The sequence below is a fragment of the Pelophylax lessonae genome (genome assembly GCF_965119305.1).
Source record: "Pelophylax lessonae genome assembly, chromosome: 1".
Taxonomy (NCBI): domain Eukaryota; kingdom Metazoa; phylum Chordata; class Amphibia; order Anura; family Ranidae; genus Pelophylax; species Pelophylax lessonae.
In genome coordinates this window covers 247,945,822-247,963,490 of record NC_138768.1, presented here as the reverse complement: position 1 = coordinate 247,963,490, position 17,669 = coordinate 247,945,822, and the positions used below count along the sequence as shown (strand labels likewise).

General features: G+C 41.4%; 1 protein-coding gene across 1 annotated transcript in view; it reads right to left on the bottom strand.

Annotated features, from left to right (window-relative positions):
* The window catches only part of ADGRD1 (adhesion G protein-coupled receptor D1), an 897,745-nt gene that overhangs the window by 845,766 nt on the left and 34,310 nt on the right, over positions 1-17,669 (bottom strand). Inside the window, exon 2 of the mRNA XM_082270985.1 lies at positions 16,918-16,954. Coding sequence (XP_082127111.1) covers positions 16,918-16,954 — 37 coding nt within the window. The remainder of the gene's footprint in view (positions 1-16,917; positions 16,955-17,669) is intronic.

Genomic DNA, 17,669 nt, shown 5'->3' with positions numbered 1-17,669 from the left:
TTGCTCTTGACAATGCCATCCTTAGTGACTCAAAGGACTCAGAAGCTCATGCCTCCTCCAACTTACGTTGCATAGGCTCCCTGATTCTGCAAAGCCTGTGAAAGGACCCAATGATTTGTGCTATCAAGGAGAGGGATAATTACTGGTTGGCAACCCTTCTTGATCCACATTACAAAGGTAAAGTTGCAGAGGATGAAACATCTTGAGGAGGCCTTGAAAAAAATTGTGTACCACCTTTCCAGACACTGGGAGGTTAACATTCTCTAGACGTGTTTCTGAGGCATCGTTCAGCCAAAGGAGGAGCGGTGGAGAAGGCAGCCAGATGACCGATGCCTTTAAGCAGTTCTTTAGTCCTCAACAGCACCCAGGGCTGTTAGGTTTAGGCAACCATCACCAGTGTCTCCATCATATGGTGCATGATTATCTAGGCGCAAGAGCAGACTTGGAGACCTTTCCAACTGTGCATCCACGGAGTTACTGGAGGATGGACCACTGGCCAGAACTTGCTCGATATGCAGTGAAGCTACTGGCCTGTCCTGCTTCCAACGTGCTTTCCGAATGGATGTTCAGTGCCTGTGATAAGGTAAGCCTTGTCATAGGCTTTCCTGTAGGTACAAGCAATCGATCGAAGTTTACTTCCACTTTAAAACCACCTCTTTTGTAAGGCAGGGAGTGGTAAAATCTAACTGGACCTAATGTGAAACAAATGAAACTTTCATTTTTAAGCATAATTATAAGTCCAATATAGCAATACAAATGCTAGTAATATCTAAACTAGAACAGATGACAAACCACTATGGGTTTTAAAAAAAAAAAATTCTTCTTGTGAAATAATTTTTTAAATTATACTTTTTACAGCCAGGTACATGTACACCTTGGTACCGACACCTTTACCTGGTGAACACTGATGTGTATTCTTCTTGTATAGCAAAAACATTGTCACTTAAAGCATAACTCCACTTTTGTTGATAAAAAAACATTCCCCCCTTGGTGATCTATGTACATTACAAGGTTTTTAACAAACTTTGCTGCAGATTCCTACCTTTTGTTATTCTGAAGAAATCACTGTTTGTTCCTCTGTGCTGAGTGGGTCAAATGGGAGTGGTTTCATAATTATTTATCAGCTGTGGCAGCTGCAGGGCTCTAATGAGGATAGCTGCTGGGCTTGCATCCATTTAGATGTGTTCCTATTGGGAGTATCTCACCAAAAATTATACAAACCCAATTCCAAAAGTTGGGACACTGTACAAATTGTGAGTAAAAAAGGAATGGACTAATTTACAGATCTCATAAACTTATATTTTATTCACAATATAATATAGATAAGATATCAAATGTTGAAAGTGAGACATTTTGAAATGTCATGCCAAATATTGTCTCATTTTGGATTTCATGAGAGCTACACACTCCAAAAAAGTTGGGACAGGTAGCAATAAGAGGCCGGAAAAGTTAAATGTACATATAAGGAACAGCTGGAGGACCAATTTGCAACTTATTCGGTCAATTGGCAACATGATTGGGTATAAAAAGAGCCTCTCAGAGTGGCAGTGTCCCTCAGAAGTCAAGATGGGCAGAGGATCACCAATTTCCCCAATGCTGCGGCGAAAAATAGTGGAGCAATATCAGAAAGGAGTTTCTCAGAGAAAAATTGCAAAGAGTTTGAAGTTATCATCATCTACAATGCATAATATCATCCAAAGATTCAGAGAATCTGGAACAATCTCTGTGCGTAAGGGTCAAGGCCGGAAAACCATACTGGATGCCCGTAATCTTCGGGCCCTTAGACAGCACTGCATCACATAGAGGAATGCTACTGTAATGGAAATCACAACATGGGCTCAGGAATACTTCCAGAAAACATTGTCGTTGAACACAATCCACCGTGCCTTTCGCCGTTGCCATCTAAAACTCGATAGGCCAAAAAAGAAGCCATATCTAAACATGATCCAGAAGCGCAGGCGTTTTTTCAGGGCCAAGGCTCATTTAAAATGGACTGTGGCAAAGTGGAAAACTGTTCTGTGGTCAGACGAATCAAAATTTAATGATCTTTTTGGAAAACTGGGACGCCATGTCATCCGGACTAAAGAGGACAAGGACGACCCAAGTTGTTTTCAGCACTCAGTTCAGAAGCCTGCATCTCTGATGGTATGAGTTTGCATGAGTGCGTGTGGCATGGGCAGCTTTCACATCTGGAAAGACACCATCAATGCTGAAAGGTATATCCAAGTTCTAGAACAACATATGCTCCCATTCAGACGTCGTCTCTTTCAGGGAAGACCTTGCATTTTCCAACATGACAATGCCAGACCACATACTGCATCAATTACAACATCATGTCTGCGTAGAAGAAGGATCCTGGTACTGAAATGGCCAGCCTGCAGTCCAGATCTTTCACCCATAGAAAACATTTGGTGCATCATAAAGAGGAAGATGCGACAAAGAAAACCTAAGACAGTTGAGCAACTAAAAACCTGTATTAGACAAGAATGGGACAACATTCCCATTCCTAAACTTGAGCAACTTGTCTCCTCAGTCCCCAGACGTTTGCAGACTGTTATAAAATGAAGAGGGGATGCCACACAGTGGTAAACATGGCCTTGTCCCAACTTTTTTGAGATGTGTTGATGCCATAAAATTTAAAATCAATTTATTTTTTCCTTAAAATGATAAATTTTCTCAGTTTAAACATTTGATATGTCATATATGTTGTATTCTGAATAAGATATTGAAATTTGAAACTTCCACATCATTGCATTCTGTTTTTATTCACAATTTGTACAGTATCTCAACTTTTTTGGAATCGGGTTTGTATTTTTGTTGCAGGGGATGCCAGAAATCTGACTTGTATCTTAGGCAGACTTCTGGGAGAATTGGTGAGCCAATCACACAAGCAGGAAATGATGTTTCTGGGGTGTGGTCAGTATACATTCTGTGTACAGAACAGCTCCAGGTAGCCATATTGCATTGCATTTTCAGAAAATTACAGAGCTGCAGCTTGAAAAGGAAAAGTCATTTTTAATAACATTCAATCACAACATGATTTGTGTCGCAATTGTATACGCTATATTGTATTTTTCTTTATTTGCTGATTTTTTTTCCCCCACGAAAGTGGAGTTACCCTTTAATTTTTATTACATTCAAAGAGGAATATTGGTGGATGGGGTTTTTTTTTTGGTCATGTTGTGACGTCATTATATTGATGTAAAGAGAATTTTTATGTGCTTACAGCAATCCTTTAAACCATTTAGAACTTTGGTATTTACATGGACTCTTTGAGCTCTTGGGGGTTCTGAATTCAGTAAGGACTATTTGAGTCAATACTGAATCAAGGGGTTCCTAGAAAATATGCCGAGTATAGGCAAGTATATCTGTTCAGTACTGAGAAATGAATCTGACTTTATCTGCAGCACTTATGAATGTTAGCACAGCATAATGAAAACCTGAAACTGAATTTTTTACTTCTGAACATTCCTCCTCAGCTCTTTGTACCGCAATAGATCTGAACCAGGAAAAAAAACGTAACCCCCCGAGGATACTGTGAGTTCTAATCCTGCATTAGCAATGCTGTCAGCATGATGAAGTAGTTGCTACTAATTAGTATATTATCTGTTCTCCTTCTTCTTGTGGGGAAGGTAAAATTTGAATTGATGATGTTTAATGCTCGGGATATGTTTCTTAAAGGAGATATCAAATTCACTAAACATTAAGCTGCTTTCCTCTCAACACCTATGTGTTTATTCTATTCACTATTCATGTTAGCAGCTAAGGCACACAATTACATTTTGCTTCCTTCTAGCTGACAAACGTTATCTATCTTATATAAGTGTGAAGCTTATTTAAAGACAGCTATTGAATGCAGTTTTGTATTCTTTAAATGTGAATAAAGGAATTTTTATGTGCATCACATACACTCACCGGCCACTTTATTAGGTACACCTGTGTAACACAAATTGCTAATCAGCCAATCACATGGCAGCAACTAAATGCATTTAGGCATCTAGACGTGGTGAAGACAGCTTGCTGAACTTCAAACAGAGCATCAGAAAAGGGAAGAAAGGGGATTTAAGGGACTTTGAATGTGGCATAGTTGTTGGTGCCAGACCGGCTGGTCTGAGTATGTAAAAAAACGACTGGGATTTTCACACAAAACCATCTCTAGTATTTACAGAGAATGGTCCAAAAAAGAGAAAATATCCAGTGAGCGGCTGTTGTGTGGACGAAGATGACTTGTTGATGCCAGAGATCAGAGGAGAATGAGCAGACAAGTTCAAGATAATAGAAAGGCAACAGTAACTCAAATAACCACTTGTTACAACCAAGGTATGCAGGATACCATCGCTGAACACGCAACTCATTGAACCTTGAAGCACCTTGATAGGCTACAGCAGCAGAAAACCACAGCGGTTGCCACTCCTGTCAGCTAAGAACAGGAAACTGAAGCTACAATTTGCACAGGCTCACCAAAATTGGACAATAGAAGATTGGGAAAATGTTGCCTGGTCTGATGTGTCTCGATTTTAGCTGCGACATTCAGATGGTAGGGTCATAAGTTGGCGTAAACAACATGAAAGCATGGATCCATCCTGCCATGTATCAAGGTTCAGACTGGTGGTGGTGTTATGGTTTGGGGGATATTTTCTTGGCACACTTTGGGTCCCTTAGTAACAATTGAGCATAATTTAAATGCCACAGCCTACCTGAATATTATTGCTGACCATGTCCATTCCTTTATGACTACAGTGTACCCATCTTCTGATGGCTCCTTCCAGCAGGATAATGCACCATAGCACAAAGCTCCAATCATCCAATCTGGTTTCTTGGACATGACAATGAAGTCACTGTACTCCAATGGCCTCCACAGTCACCAGATCTCAATCCAACAGAGCACCTTTGGGATGTGGTAGAATGAGAGATTCGCATCATGGATGTGCAGCTGACAAATCTGCAGCAACTGCGTGATGCTATCATGTCAATATGGACCAAAATGTCTGAGGAATGTTTTCAACACCTTGTGCCACAGCGAATTAAGGCAGTTCTGAAAAGGGAATTCAACCTGGTACTAGCAAGGTGTACCTAATAAAGTGGCCGATGAGTGTACTGTATAAGTACTCATATCTGTCTTTAGTCATTTTCATTGGCTGGCAAACGATGACATAATTCCATTGTATGCGCATAAGAGTTAATTAATTCTGGCACTGGGCCGTGCTAAGGAATTTGGCAGGTATGAAGGTTTTAATACAGAAGTGACCTTAGTATTATCAAAAGCCCAATCCAATAAAATATGTACAAAATCATTATACATTCCATCTATCTGAAGTTGGAAATACTATGAGCACCAAACTGACTGTGCTGTCTGGCAGATTGTGTAAATTTAAAGAAAGCCTAAAAAATTAAAAATTAAAAAGCTTTTAGCAACTAAAAGAACGTATACTGTAAGTGTACATTTAGCTGTTTGCCTAGAATTCAGCTTAGCTCCATCTAGTAAATGAACTGTAGTGAGCTAAGAGGCATACTCGATGGATTACGTGGTCTTTTTCTACTTGGTTTTTGTCTTGAACATTTTCTGCAGTCACTTTTCTATGTTTGCTTGTTCTATGTAATTATTAAAATAATAATGTGTCATAAAATAACATTTTATTTTAAAAAGCATGAAACTGTGCGGTCACACGTGGAGCTTTAAACACAGACATACTAACCAGAACTGTAATTAAACAGTCCTTTTATAGGATATTCTAACAGAGTCACAGTGTGTGATGGTTTACAAGATGTACAGTGACAAGGTCAACTCAAGTCAACTGCATGGTAATGGGAGCTGCAATGTTTAAAATGTTGCTCATATAGGAAATCTTTACTCTAGCATGATACAGATTAATTGACTAAGCAAGAGTGATGACCACATCCCATCTCACTAACGCTCCCCTTTCTTTACACATCACAACAAAGTACAGTCATAAACTTAAAAAAAATGCACAAAAATAAAAAAAAATAGGTTGTCTCTATTATTACATTATTACCAAAAAAAGGGGGATCGGTTAAGGATATTAAAGGAACACTATAACTGCTAAAAAAAAAAAAGGTCCCTAAAGCTACTTTTCATTGTTGATTATGTGATGCTGTGTCATCCTTACTGTAATGATATCCAGTATTGGACACACGAAAAGCTGTAGCAAGCGGTCATGTTGTTCAGTCTTTATAGGTCAGCCATGACAGTCTTGCAGAACAAGCGGTGCAGCGATACTGTAGTGATATTATCCCCCTCCCTCCTCCTTTAATTCATGGAATGCATAGGTTTTACACTTCAAAAGAGCAGTTATCTCAATGCATCAAAACCCAGCACTTAGGCCTGTGCAGAGCTGTAAACTGCTAACTGAGTCCGGGCAGGATGTCTGTTTCTTCCATCCAGGCCTATCGTAAAACATTGACCAAATCCATTAAGGATACCCAGAACCAGGGCTTTTTTTCTAAGAAAATAGGTGCAAGAACTCAACCCTGGCCCCCAAAATTCCACCTCTCCCCACACCCTCCAAACCACACCAAATAGTGGGTATGTTCCAATTTCTCTAACAGTGGGACGGTGTTAAAGGGGCATTAAATACCAGGAGTGCATTTTGTGCAGAGTTTGGAGGTGTGCTGTGTGCAGATTTCGGGGATGCGCTACAAACAGAATATAGAGTTTAGCCTTCTTCAACAGCTGCTTACCTCTGCATCCCCTATCCAGATTTCACTTTCACCCCTCTTTAGCTCTAACCTCTGCATGCATCCCCCCCCCAAAAGCTCCACCATCTTCCACATGTCTTACTTTTAAGTATTACGCTGAAGCACCCATCCGGTTCTAGTACCTCCCCGCACACTGTAGGGGGCTCTGCCTCTCTCATATGCAAGGAGATCATCCAGTGGGGGTGTCGGCATCCGCAATGCACCCTGGGCACCTACTTCTCCCTTGTCCCCATTCTGCACTCAGGGGGAGCAACTGGGAGACAAGTGGTCACTGGTAAATATAGAAGCCGGATGTCTGTGTTTAAAAGTGATAGTGGTGAGCAGGGAGCTGAAGGCCTGTGCCAGAGGGGGTGGAACTGAGTTCCACCAAGTTTCAGCTGAAAAAAAACCCTTGGTTGATCCCCATGGGAATCATAAAAGGCAATCATAGAGCCCTGCCCAATTCAAAACGTAATATATACACACACGATTCATAAACTCAGACAGGAACGTGACACATTAATAATAGGTATATATTTGGATAAGAAATGTCATACTGAACGAATTAAGGTCATACGTGACCACACTAGCCCATATAGAAGGGAAGATAGCTGTCAGATATTCCCTGGGTGACAAGTTTATCTGAGATATTATATGTTTAGTATCCCTGGAATGCGAAAATTCAATGCTGAACCATGATCTATCATTTTCAATAATGCAACCAATATATATTTCAGGATATGAATAGTGGTATAAAACTGTCTATAGAGGGGGGAGACCTGATATTGTCATAAACTCAGGACAGCCCATGGCCACTCCATTTTATTGGTCAGGGGCATCTGTCAATACCCCTTTGATCCAAGAGAAAAAGAGAGAGCCCTAACCAGTTGAGAGTTCTCCTTTACCTTCAAAACAGGGACATCTGTCAAGTTTGAGAACTGATCACACCTGGCTCATCCACTGAACTTTGATAACACCCAGAACATTGATTGCAAGTATTCTTCTTCCTCAATTCTACCTTATTTTTCTATTGCTGAATAAAACACTGGTCCGACTGCATCTGGAGTATTCTGTCCAGTTCTGGTCGCCAGTAGGGATGATCGAACGGTTCGGGTCCACCATCGGTTCGGCCCGAACATTGGGTGTTCGAGGTTCGGCCGAATTTAGAACTTTTTGCCCAAAAAGTTCGGAATTCGGCAACCAGAACCGCCCAAAATGCAATGCTTCAGGAAATGGGCTTTAAAAGCCCGTGATTGGACCAGAACCATTAGCAAAAGCCAATTGAGGGGGCAGGAGAATGCTAGGAATGTGATTGGAGTGACTAGGGGGTCCCTAGACCAATCATTAGTGAATACGCCCCCCAGTATATAAGATCGCCCCCGCCATATTCCCAGCATTGTTATACTGGACATGGAAGAGAGTGGAAGCAGTTCTGTTAATTTTACTTTAAAAGTGTCATTTAGCTATTTTTAGTGTGAGGAAAGGGATATCTAGTGTAGTTAGAGTGCTCCTTTACACTTAAGTTAGCTTCAAAAATTTAGTTTCTGTAGGGAAAGTGTTAAGTGTCAGGGGACCGTAGTGTAGTGTAGGGTTAACTGACAGTGACTGCTATGGCAGGGTGACAAAACCCTTCCATAGCAGGGTGACCGCTATAGAGAAATGATCATTTCTCTGCTTCGGGACAGGTATGTGGCTTCTCACCAGCAAGCATTTTTTAATGCTGCAGGGGCTGCCACTGCCAGTGCTTTTTTGAGGACATGTTTGATGTCAGACATGACATCTGAATATGTGTATAGGGGGTATATATAGACATATATGTCTGAATATATACCCCTAGACATATATAGGTGTGATAGTAGCAGAAATAAATGCTTGCGCTAATGAAATCATTTACAGTAATATATTTCTGCTACTATCACACCTATATATGTCTAGGGGTATATATTCAGACATATATGCCTATATATACCCCCTATACACATGTTCAGATGTTTTGCCTGCCTCAAAAGAACCCCAAAAAATGCCAAAAAAACGCTAGTGTCAAAAAAAAAAAAATGCCCAGGTGTGTTTTTGCTGGCATTTTTTGGGGGGTTTTGGAGGCAGGCAAAACATCAGAACTTGTGCACAGTACCACTATACACAAGTTCAGATGTTTTGCCTGCCTCAAAAGAACCCCAAAAAATGCCAAAAAAAACGCTAGCGTCAAAAAAAAAAAATGCCCAGGTGTGTTTTTGCTGGCATTTTTTGGGGGGTTTTGGAGGCAGGCAAAACATCAGAACTTGTGCACAGTACCACTATACACAAGTTCAGATGTTTTTCCTGACTGCAAAGAACCCAAAAAAATGCCTGCTATTAAACCGGCAAGGTGTTACAGCAGAGAAGCCATATTCCTGTGCTTAAAGTTTTCTAATACAAACGATCTTTTTTTTCTGGTTCTGGACATGCTACAGACCTGAAACTTCACATGTACACTTTTTAGACCCCCCAGATACTAAATCCAAAGTAAAAATCAAAAAATCTCTTTTTTTTTTTTTTTTTTTTTAATTTTTCAATAATTGGCTTTTTTATCAAAAATGACAATTTTTAAGAACTTTTTTTGTGTGATTTTGTGTCTGGGGGGTCTAAAAGGTGTACCTGTGAAGTTTCAGCTCTGTAGCATGTCCAGAACCAGAAAAAAAGATCATATAGGTGTTAAAGTTAAAGGAGGCTCCCGAACCACATCCCTGTTCTACTGAAAAATTATCTTTTTTTTTTTCATGGTTCTGGACATGCTACAGAGCTGAAACTTCACATGCACACCTTTTAGACCCCCCAGATACTAAATCCAAAGTAAAAATCAAAAAAATCTCTTTTTTTTTTTTTTTTTAATTTTTCAATAATTGGCTTTTTTATCAAAAATGACAATTTTTAAGAACTTTTTTTTGTGTGATTAATAGTTAATGGGGCATGACCCAGAACCCTAGGCACTTTTTAGGGGCATTTATTGGGTTTTAGGGCTTAAAAATGGTGTTTTTTGATTACAGAAGTTCGGGTCCCATTGATTTCAATGGGGTTCTGAAATCCGGGCCGAACTTTCGTGAAGTTCGGGTGTTCTGGTCGAAACGAACTTTTCAAAAGTTCGATCATCCCTAGTCGCCAGTCCTCAGAAGGGATGTGTTGGAGCTGGAAAGAGTCCAGAGAAGGGCAACTAAACTGATGAGGGGTTTGGAGGACCTTAATTATGAAGTGCGCTTACAAGCTCTTGATTTATTCTCCCTGGAGTGGAGACGCCTGAGAGGGGACATGATAGCAATTTATAAATACCTCAACGGTGATATCAGCATAGAAAAAAAACTATTTAGTCCCAAGGAATGCTTGAGGACACAAGGCCATACAATACAATTAGAGGAGAAGCGTTTTAACCTCAGGCTACGCAGTGTGTTCTCTTCAGTAAGGATTACTAGACTGTGTAATTTTCCCAAAAATGGTAGTTACTGCGGGGAGTATGGCTACTTTTAAAAGGCTCTTGGATGTACACCTCAAGGATCAAAACATTCAGGGTTATGGGAGGTGATTATGGCCAAACACACCTACGCAGGTTGAACTGGATGGACTATTGTCTTTATTCAACCTCCCCTACTATGTAACAATGTAACTATATGAATTCTGTCTCAATTTCTTTGAAACACCTTTTGTTCTGTAAATATTTTATTTGCACCATCTTTCACCTTTTCATTATTAAAACCTTATTTTGAAAAGTGTTAACCTTGTCTCTAAGCTCTTAATGCAAGCTAACAAAGAACCTGTCTTTTGAAGAGTGCTACTGTATAGAATAAATCCTCTGAACATACCTGTCTGTGGTGGAAGTGTGTGTTACAGACAATTATTCTAAAATCATAATTGATATTGCTCGAATTATGAGCTTCCTCCGGTTCAGACAAAACGAAGGTGGTGGCATTGAAAGGGTTAATTGCTTAATTAGTCCAGTGACAATCGCTCTCAGCCTGCTGGCACGTACATTGTGGTCTCGCAAGCTGGAAAATCTTTGTGCACGGTGCAGCTGAGGGTGTCATTGTTATGTAATTGATGGTGAGGTGTGAGATTGGGTGGTCCTTTCTCATGAGTTAGTGAGACGGACAGGGATCTGATACCTGCGTCTGTCACACTTACAATTCTTTTGTACTTACATTGGTACATTTACATAAAAGTAAAAAACTCAGCCTGCTCTCTTCCAATGATCAGACTTGTCTTGACATGCCCCCCCCCCTGCATTGCCATTTACTGTGCAGCTCAGTGTGCTGATGCTTCTCCTCCCCCCCAGGTCTTATGTAGCCGAGAACAGAGGGAATGTGATCACCTAAAAAAGGGTAAAAAAGGTATATATAATGTTTTTTTTTTCATATCTATACACAAATGTTTTGCCTTTCATTCCTATTTCAAACTGAATGGGTTGTTTCACAAGGTTATCATTTACAATCACTTTAACTGGTTCCCGACCGGCCGCCGCCTATATACTGCGGCAATGTGGATCTTCTGCGCAAACCAGATGTAGGGCTACGTCGGTCACGAGCAGGGAGCCAGGGGGCGAGCGCGCACGGCTGGCAGCGCGCTCCCGCCCCCATTCGGCAGCGGAGAAGCCGATGCATGGCTCAGGCGGCTACGACACCCGCAATCATTCCCCGCTGAGATAGGAGGATGGTCGGCTGTTGTAAACACAGCTTACCGTTCTTCTCCCTGAAATGATCACAGAGCCCCTGTGATCCTTCTATATAGGATCACATGTCTCTATGGTCATTTCAGAAGCCACACCCCCCACAGTTAGAATCACCCACAATGTTAACCCCTTCCCTGCCAGTGTCATTATTACAGTAACAGTGCATATTTTTAGCACTGATTACTGTAGTAATGTCACTGATCCCCCCAAAAGTGGCAAAAATGTCAGTTAGGGGTCCGATCTGTCCACCGCAATGTCGCAGTTCAGCTAAAAATCTCAGATCGCCGCCATTACTAGTAAAAAAAAAAAAACAATTAAAACGACATCAATCTTTCCCGTAGTTAGTAGACGCGATAACTTTTGCGCAAACCAATCAAAATATGCTTATTGCGATTTTTTTAACAAAAATATGTAGCAGAAAACAAATTGGCCTAAAATGTTAAAACATTTTGATTTTACATTTTTTTTTTATGAGAATGTCACATAGCAGAATGTGAAAAATATATATATTTTTTTTCAGAACTGTCGCTATTTTTTTTGTTTATAGCGCAAAAAATAAAAATGGCACTGGTGATCAAATACCACCAAAAGAAAGCTCTATTTGTGGGAAGAAAAGGACATTAATTTTATTTGGGTACATGCTCGCACGACCGCGCAATTGTCCGTTAAATTAACGCAGTGCCGAATCGCAAAATATGGCCTGGTCATTAAGGGGGAAAATCTTCCGGTCCAGAAGTGGTTAAGCAATCTTTTAGGTGTTGGTGGCATGGAAAAGTAGATTTACTGACCCTTTCATCTATGCTCCCAGACCAGCCCCTGCAGCATCTTTTACTGCTCCAGCAGTCTATGATTCTGATGTCATCAGGACATGAAGAGGGTCTATAGCCTTGCATTAGACTTGAGGACACTGAGGGACAGTCCAACAGGGGACCGATGTCTGCTGCGGAAGCAAAGAATCAGGTAAGCAAAAGTGCTTTTCTTTTCCCCTAGACTAGGTAATGAGCAGGTAACACTTGCAGTACGGGCACAGCGCCACTGCAAGGGAGAATTGTAATTCTTTTCTGGAATTGGGCTTTACATTTACTGTAATCCAAGTTTAGGCAATCCATCGCAGCACGATTCCAAAGCCTCTGGTAACATGGTTCTATGAACTGCAGTGCACTGTTTCTGTTTACTTACACAGGGTTCATTCAGAGCATGAAATGTTTGTGTGTGTTTGTGGGTGGAAGCATGAATGCATGCATAAAGGCATGCAGAGGGGTGCTATTCTTGGTAATGCACTAGTAACTCCCAGTACCATCTTAAGAGCATTAAAGGGCTCCAAGCAATGCAGTGCACTGGGGCCCTGCCTACACAATCAGCCACGAGAATAAAAATGCAAATTATTGTACAGCAGTGCCAGGCTAATGACAGCTTCCAAGTTCGGAGGCTGGGTCCGGTGAACACACACAGGGACGGGAGTCAGACTTGACTGTGCTGTGTGTGCCTGTTCCTATGGAGGCGGACAGCCATTCATGCAGTTGTGGGCTCCCCCTCCACAGCCCAAGTGGCCTGACAGCAGTGCAGGGCCAACAGGCGCTTGCCACCTGCTAAATTAATAAGAGGGATGCACTCGGGAATCAGGACTAATGCTTGGCTGGGTCTGGGTCCCTGGGCAGGTGGGGCCCCCTGGGCAAGTGGGGCCCCTGGGCAACTGCCCAGCATGCCCATTTGGTAAGATGGCCCTGGTAACTCCCACATGTGTCTGTTAGAAATATATTCACACATACCAATAAATGCTCAAGAAGCTCCAACTTCAACAATTACATTAAAGCTTGTAGTAAACCATAGAAAAAAAAAATAGGCACCAGGCATTTTAAGTTATAATGTGCTAATATGCTTTGCATACTATTATTAGCACATTATTACAGATTTACCTAAAAACGAAGCCCTCCAGTGGTGCGCTATCACCGCTATAAGCGCTTCCCTCTTCACCCAGGTCTTCCTTCTGGGTTTGTGGGCTTCAGCAATATGAATGGCCGAGCCAGCGATGACATCACTCCAGCACATGCACGCGGCAGTCACTGTTTATGGAATACCCATGCTGTTCCATCACGTCACTGACTGCATCTAAAATAAATATTTCCTAAACTGTTCACGTTTAGTAAATACTTACTATATCCATAGGTAAAAATTATTATAGGCTTACCTATAGGTAAAAACTCATACAAAGGACTTATAGGCAGGGTGTAGGTGAACTACAAAGGTCGATTCAAAAGCTTCCTGCCCTAAAGTCATGGAAAAAAACACCATTCAAGGCACGTTTGGAAGTACTGCAAAGGTTCATCTTCACTACAAGCAAGCATGATAACTCTTGTGACAGCAGTCATGCCATTTTGGTAATGACTTGAATGATAAAAGTGACAATGAGGACATAGGAGATATAATCTCATATATGCTGTAGACTGTATAGAGAGGAGGGGGGGGGGGGGGGAGAGAGGGAGAGGGAGAGCGAAAACAAATGTATAAAACATCCATTTTCGGCAATAAAACAAATTCTAATCTGTCCATCCACTGTAAGTTGCATAACTGACAATTTAACTATTCCTATTTGTTCCCAGCCTGCTGCAACCCTGTCCTGGGCCACCCTAGGAAAAGCGTGTTTTTTTCTTTATTCTTAGCATTAGAGCCAGCTGCTTTTACATGTGCTGATACTCTGTTCTTTGAAAATCATATTTCAGTTAATCATAAGGTTTCACGTTACTGTAGCCCTGAATAAAACACGGAAAGGACTGCATAGCGAGGCTGTAATAAAATATTCAGTTTTTGTACATATACAGTATCTCACAAAAGTGAATACACCCCTCACATTTTTGTAAATATTTTATTATATCTTTTCATATGACAACACTGAAGAAATTACACTTTGCTACAATGTAAAGTAGTGAGTGTACAGCTTGTATAACAGTGTGAATTTGCTGTCCCCTCAAAATAACTCAACACACAGCCATTAATGTCTAAACCGCTGGCAACAAAAGTGAGTACACCCCTAAGTGAAAATGTCCAAATTGGGCTCTAAGTGTTAATATTTTGTGTGGCCACCATTTTTTTCCAGCAATGCTTTAAGCCTCTTGGACATGGAGTTCACCAGAGCTTCACAGGTTGCCACTGGGGTCCTCTTCCACACCTTCATTAAGACATCACAGAGCTTATGGATGTTAGAGACCTTGCGCTCCTCCATCTTCCATTTGAGGATGCTCAATAGGGTTTAGGTCTAGAGACATGTTTGGCCAGTCCATCACCTTTACCCTCAGCTTCTTTAGCAAGGTAGTGGTTGTCTTAGAGGAGTGTTTGGGGTCATTATCATGTTGGAATACTACCCATCAAATACCAATTTGATGCAGTGTGCAGCGTATGGTCTGAGCACTGACAGGCTGACCCCCCACCCCTTCAACCTCTGCAGCAATGCTGGCAGCACTCATACGTCTATTTCCCAAAGACAACCTCTGGATATGACGCTGAGCACATGCACTAAACTTTGGTCGACCATGGCGAGGCCTGTTCTGAGTGGCATCTGTACTGTTAAACCGCTGTATGATCTTGGCCACTGTGCTGCAGCTCAGTTTCAGGGTCTTGGCAATCTTCTTATAGCCTAGGCCATCTTTATGTAGAGCAACAATGTCTCCCTGCTGGCCGAATGCTGGAATGTTTGTTCTTGTACCCAGCTTCTGCACTGTTGGGCAGAGTGATCCCTTGCTCAATTTAAGCATTAAAGTTCTGGTAGTGGGAGGCAGTGGTATGGGATGAAGGGTGTGAACTGGTAAGTAATCCACTGAACACCAATGATTCCCAAGGAACACCAATGACCCCCAACCTTAACCTTACCAAGCAACAGTGCCTCCACAGAGAGTAATTGTCTTCTCTACCCCCTAGAGTACCAGTGTCCCCCTTCTCTGCCAATAGAGCATCAGTGCCCCATCCTTCTGCAGAACCCCCAGCGCTCCACCTCTTCCACCACAGAGCACTAGTGCCCCTCTTCCACAGAGTAATAGTGTTTCCTCTCCCTCCTCACAGCATAAGTTCCACACCCCCTCCTTTCCCAGAGCACCAGTACCTCTATCCCTCCATAGAGTACAACTCTCCCCTCTCTCTAAACAAAGCAACAGTGCCCCCCTCCCTCCACAGAGTATCAGTGACCATACTCTACCCCCAGTGCCCCTCCTCTACCCTGACAGAGTACCAGGACCCCCCTTTCCCCCCCAAGAGCACAAATACCCCCCTGCTCCCCCCACTAAGCACCAATCCCCTCCCTCTCTCCCCCCAATGAGCACTGGTGCCCCCTTTTCCAAACACTGGGTAATTTTTTTCTCCCATTGGCTTCCACCCTGAGAATTTTCTTCACCAACTTCAAGCATTTTTTTCTTCCATTTAACCACTAACACCCAGCCTTTTTTCCTCCCACAGACCACCATGCTGGCCTTTTTTGCTGCTTATTTTAATTAATTTGTATTGCTGTTTGTTTTCCCTCTATCTGACCACCAGCACTGGGCACTTTTTCCTTCTCCCTGTTGCCAGACATCTTCCCCCCCCCCCCCCCCCCATCATCAATACTGAAAATGTTATTCTCCCACGGACCATTTATTTTCCTCCTGTTAGCCAAAGATAATAGCCATATTTTACTCCTGCTTACCAACAATATAAGGGGCACTTTGCCATATACTGCTAACTGCTTAACTCTATACATTGTCTAGTATGTAACAAAGTGCTTAACGCTGTACAGTGCATACTCCTGATCAAAGTGTTTATTGTCCCAGCAGTTGCTGGTTGCTAAGTAGATTAAACTATACAACTATTTAAAGACGTCTTTGTGAAAGTGGGCTCAGACAAATTGTTAGCCCTTTGTCCATTTTATTTCATTATTTATTCCAATTTATTTTTAAAAAATTATCTTTTAGGTTTATATGTCTCTGTAAAACTCACTTCCGGTATTGCAGTTAAGGATTATTTTGTAGACACAAGGACTGCGGCATGTGTCTGCAGTTGTGTACTGCAAGTATGCTTAGATTATATTTACCTATGTTCCTTTAGGCCCTGCCCAATATGCACAAGCGCAATTTGACTACATCCACTTTTCACTGTAGTGCACTCCACGGGCCACGTTTTCTCCTTTCTAGGTTGTCTATCTTTCTGCTGATATTGTGAGGTATGCATCAGCGACACTCTCTGCATCCTTGAGGACCACCCAACAAATTAGAAAAAGTGAAGGAGGACCCTGTGTGTAACATGACTGGCCATGTATGCATTACAAAAATCAACAGATATATGCAAGGTGGCAGATGAAGCCTCTTGAAGGGTCAGTTGGACCAATTTTTCCAATTTACTTATACTACCACTGTGAAAATCATATATTCACCTGGCAGAGTACATAATGGGGTCCACATCACCAAATCACCTAAATACATTACTTTCTCATCTTTACCAGAAAGCCTCTATGCTTTGGATATAAAATGCATGTGCATGTTTCCACAGATAATAGGATGCAAGCTTACCTTGGTGACCCTGAGATTTGGTGTAATTTCCATGAGCCTGTATAGAGAAAAGAGATTTGTATTACAAAAGACAGAATGTGGACCTTAAAAGGAATATCATTGATGAATGGTATCTTATTAATGCATACAGTTATGTGTGACAGACAAGAACAATTGACTCAATATACCTCCTTTCAATTTATAAAGGATTACATAGTTGCTGGCAAAACTATTAATACCCCTCCAAACTTAGAGAAACCTAAATTGAACCTCTTGCCAGGCTATAGACACTGAAGCATTTTAATATTCCCAACAAGCAATAAATGAGTTTTAAGATAAACCCTTACTGACTTCTGTAGGTGCAAGTACTGGGGAACAATTAATCTAGTTTACTGCAGAAGCACTAAAGTCATTAATATCCACAACCCAGCTCACATTGCTCTCCTCTTCCAGAGCGCACACACTGGCTATACACTAGAGATGAGAAACCTGATACGTCACTGGAGGGAGGGGGAGCAGCAGAGAGAATGATTTTAGTGCCTCTGCTCTGAAATTTGAAAAATAATCCTTCCACAGTGCCTGCAGCTGCAGAGGTCAGTGAGGTTTGTTGTAAAGCTCTATCCTGCTTGTTAGGAATAAAGTAAATATTTAAATATATATATATATATATATATATATATATATATATCTGTATGTATGCATTGTAAGATCTTATTTTAATCTGTTTAATTTGGCTGAATAAAAATAAAAACTGAACCAGTTCCCCCATAAAC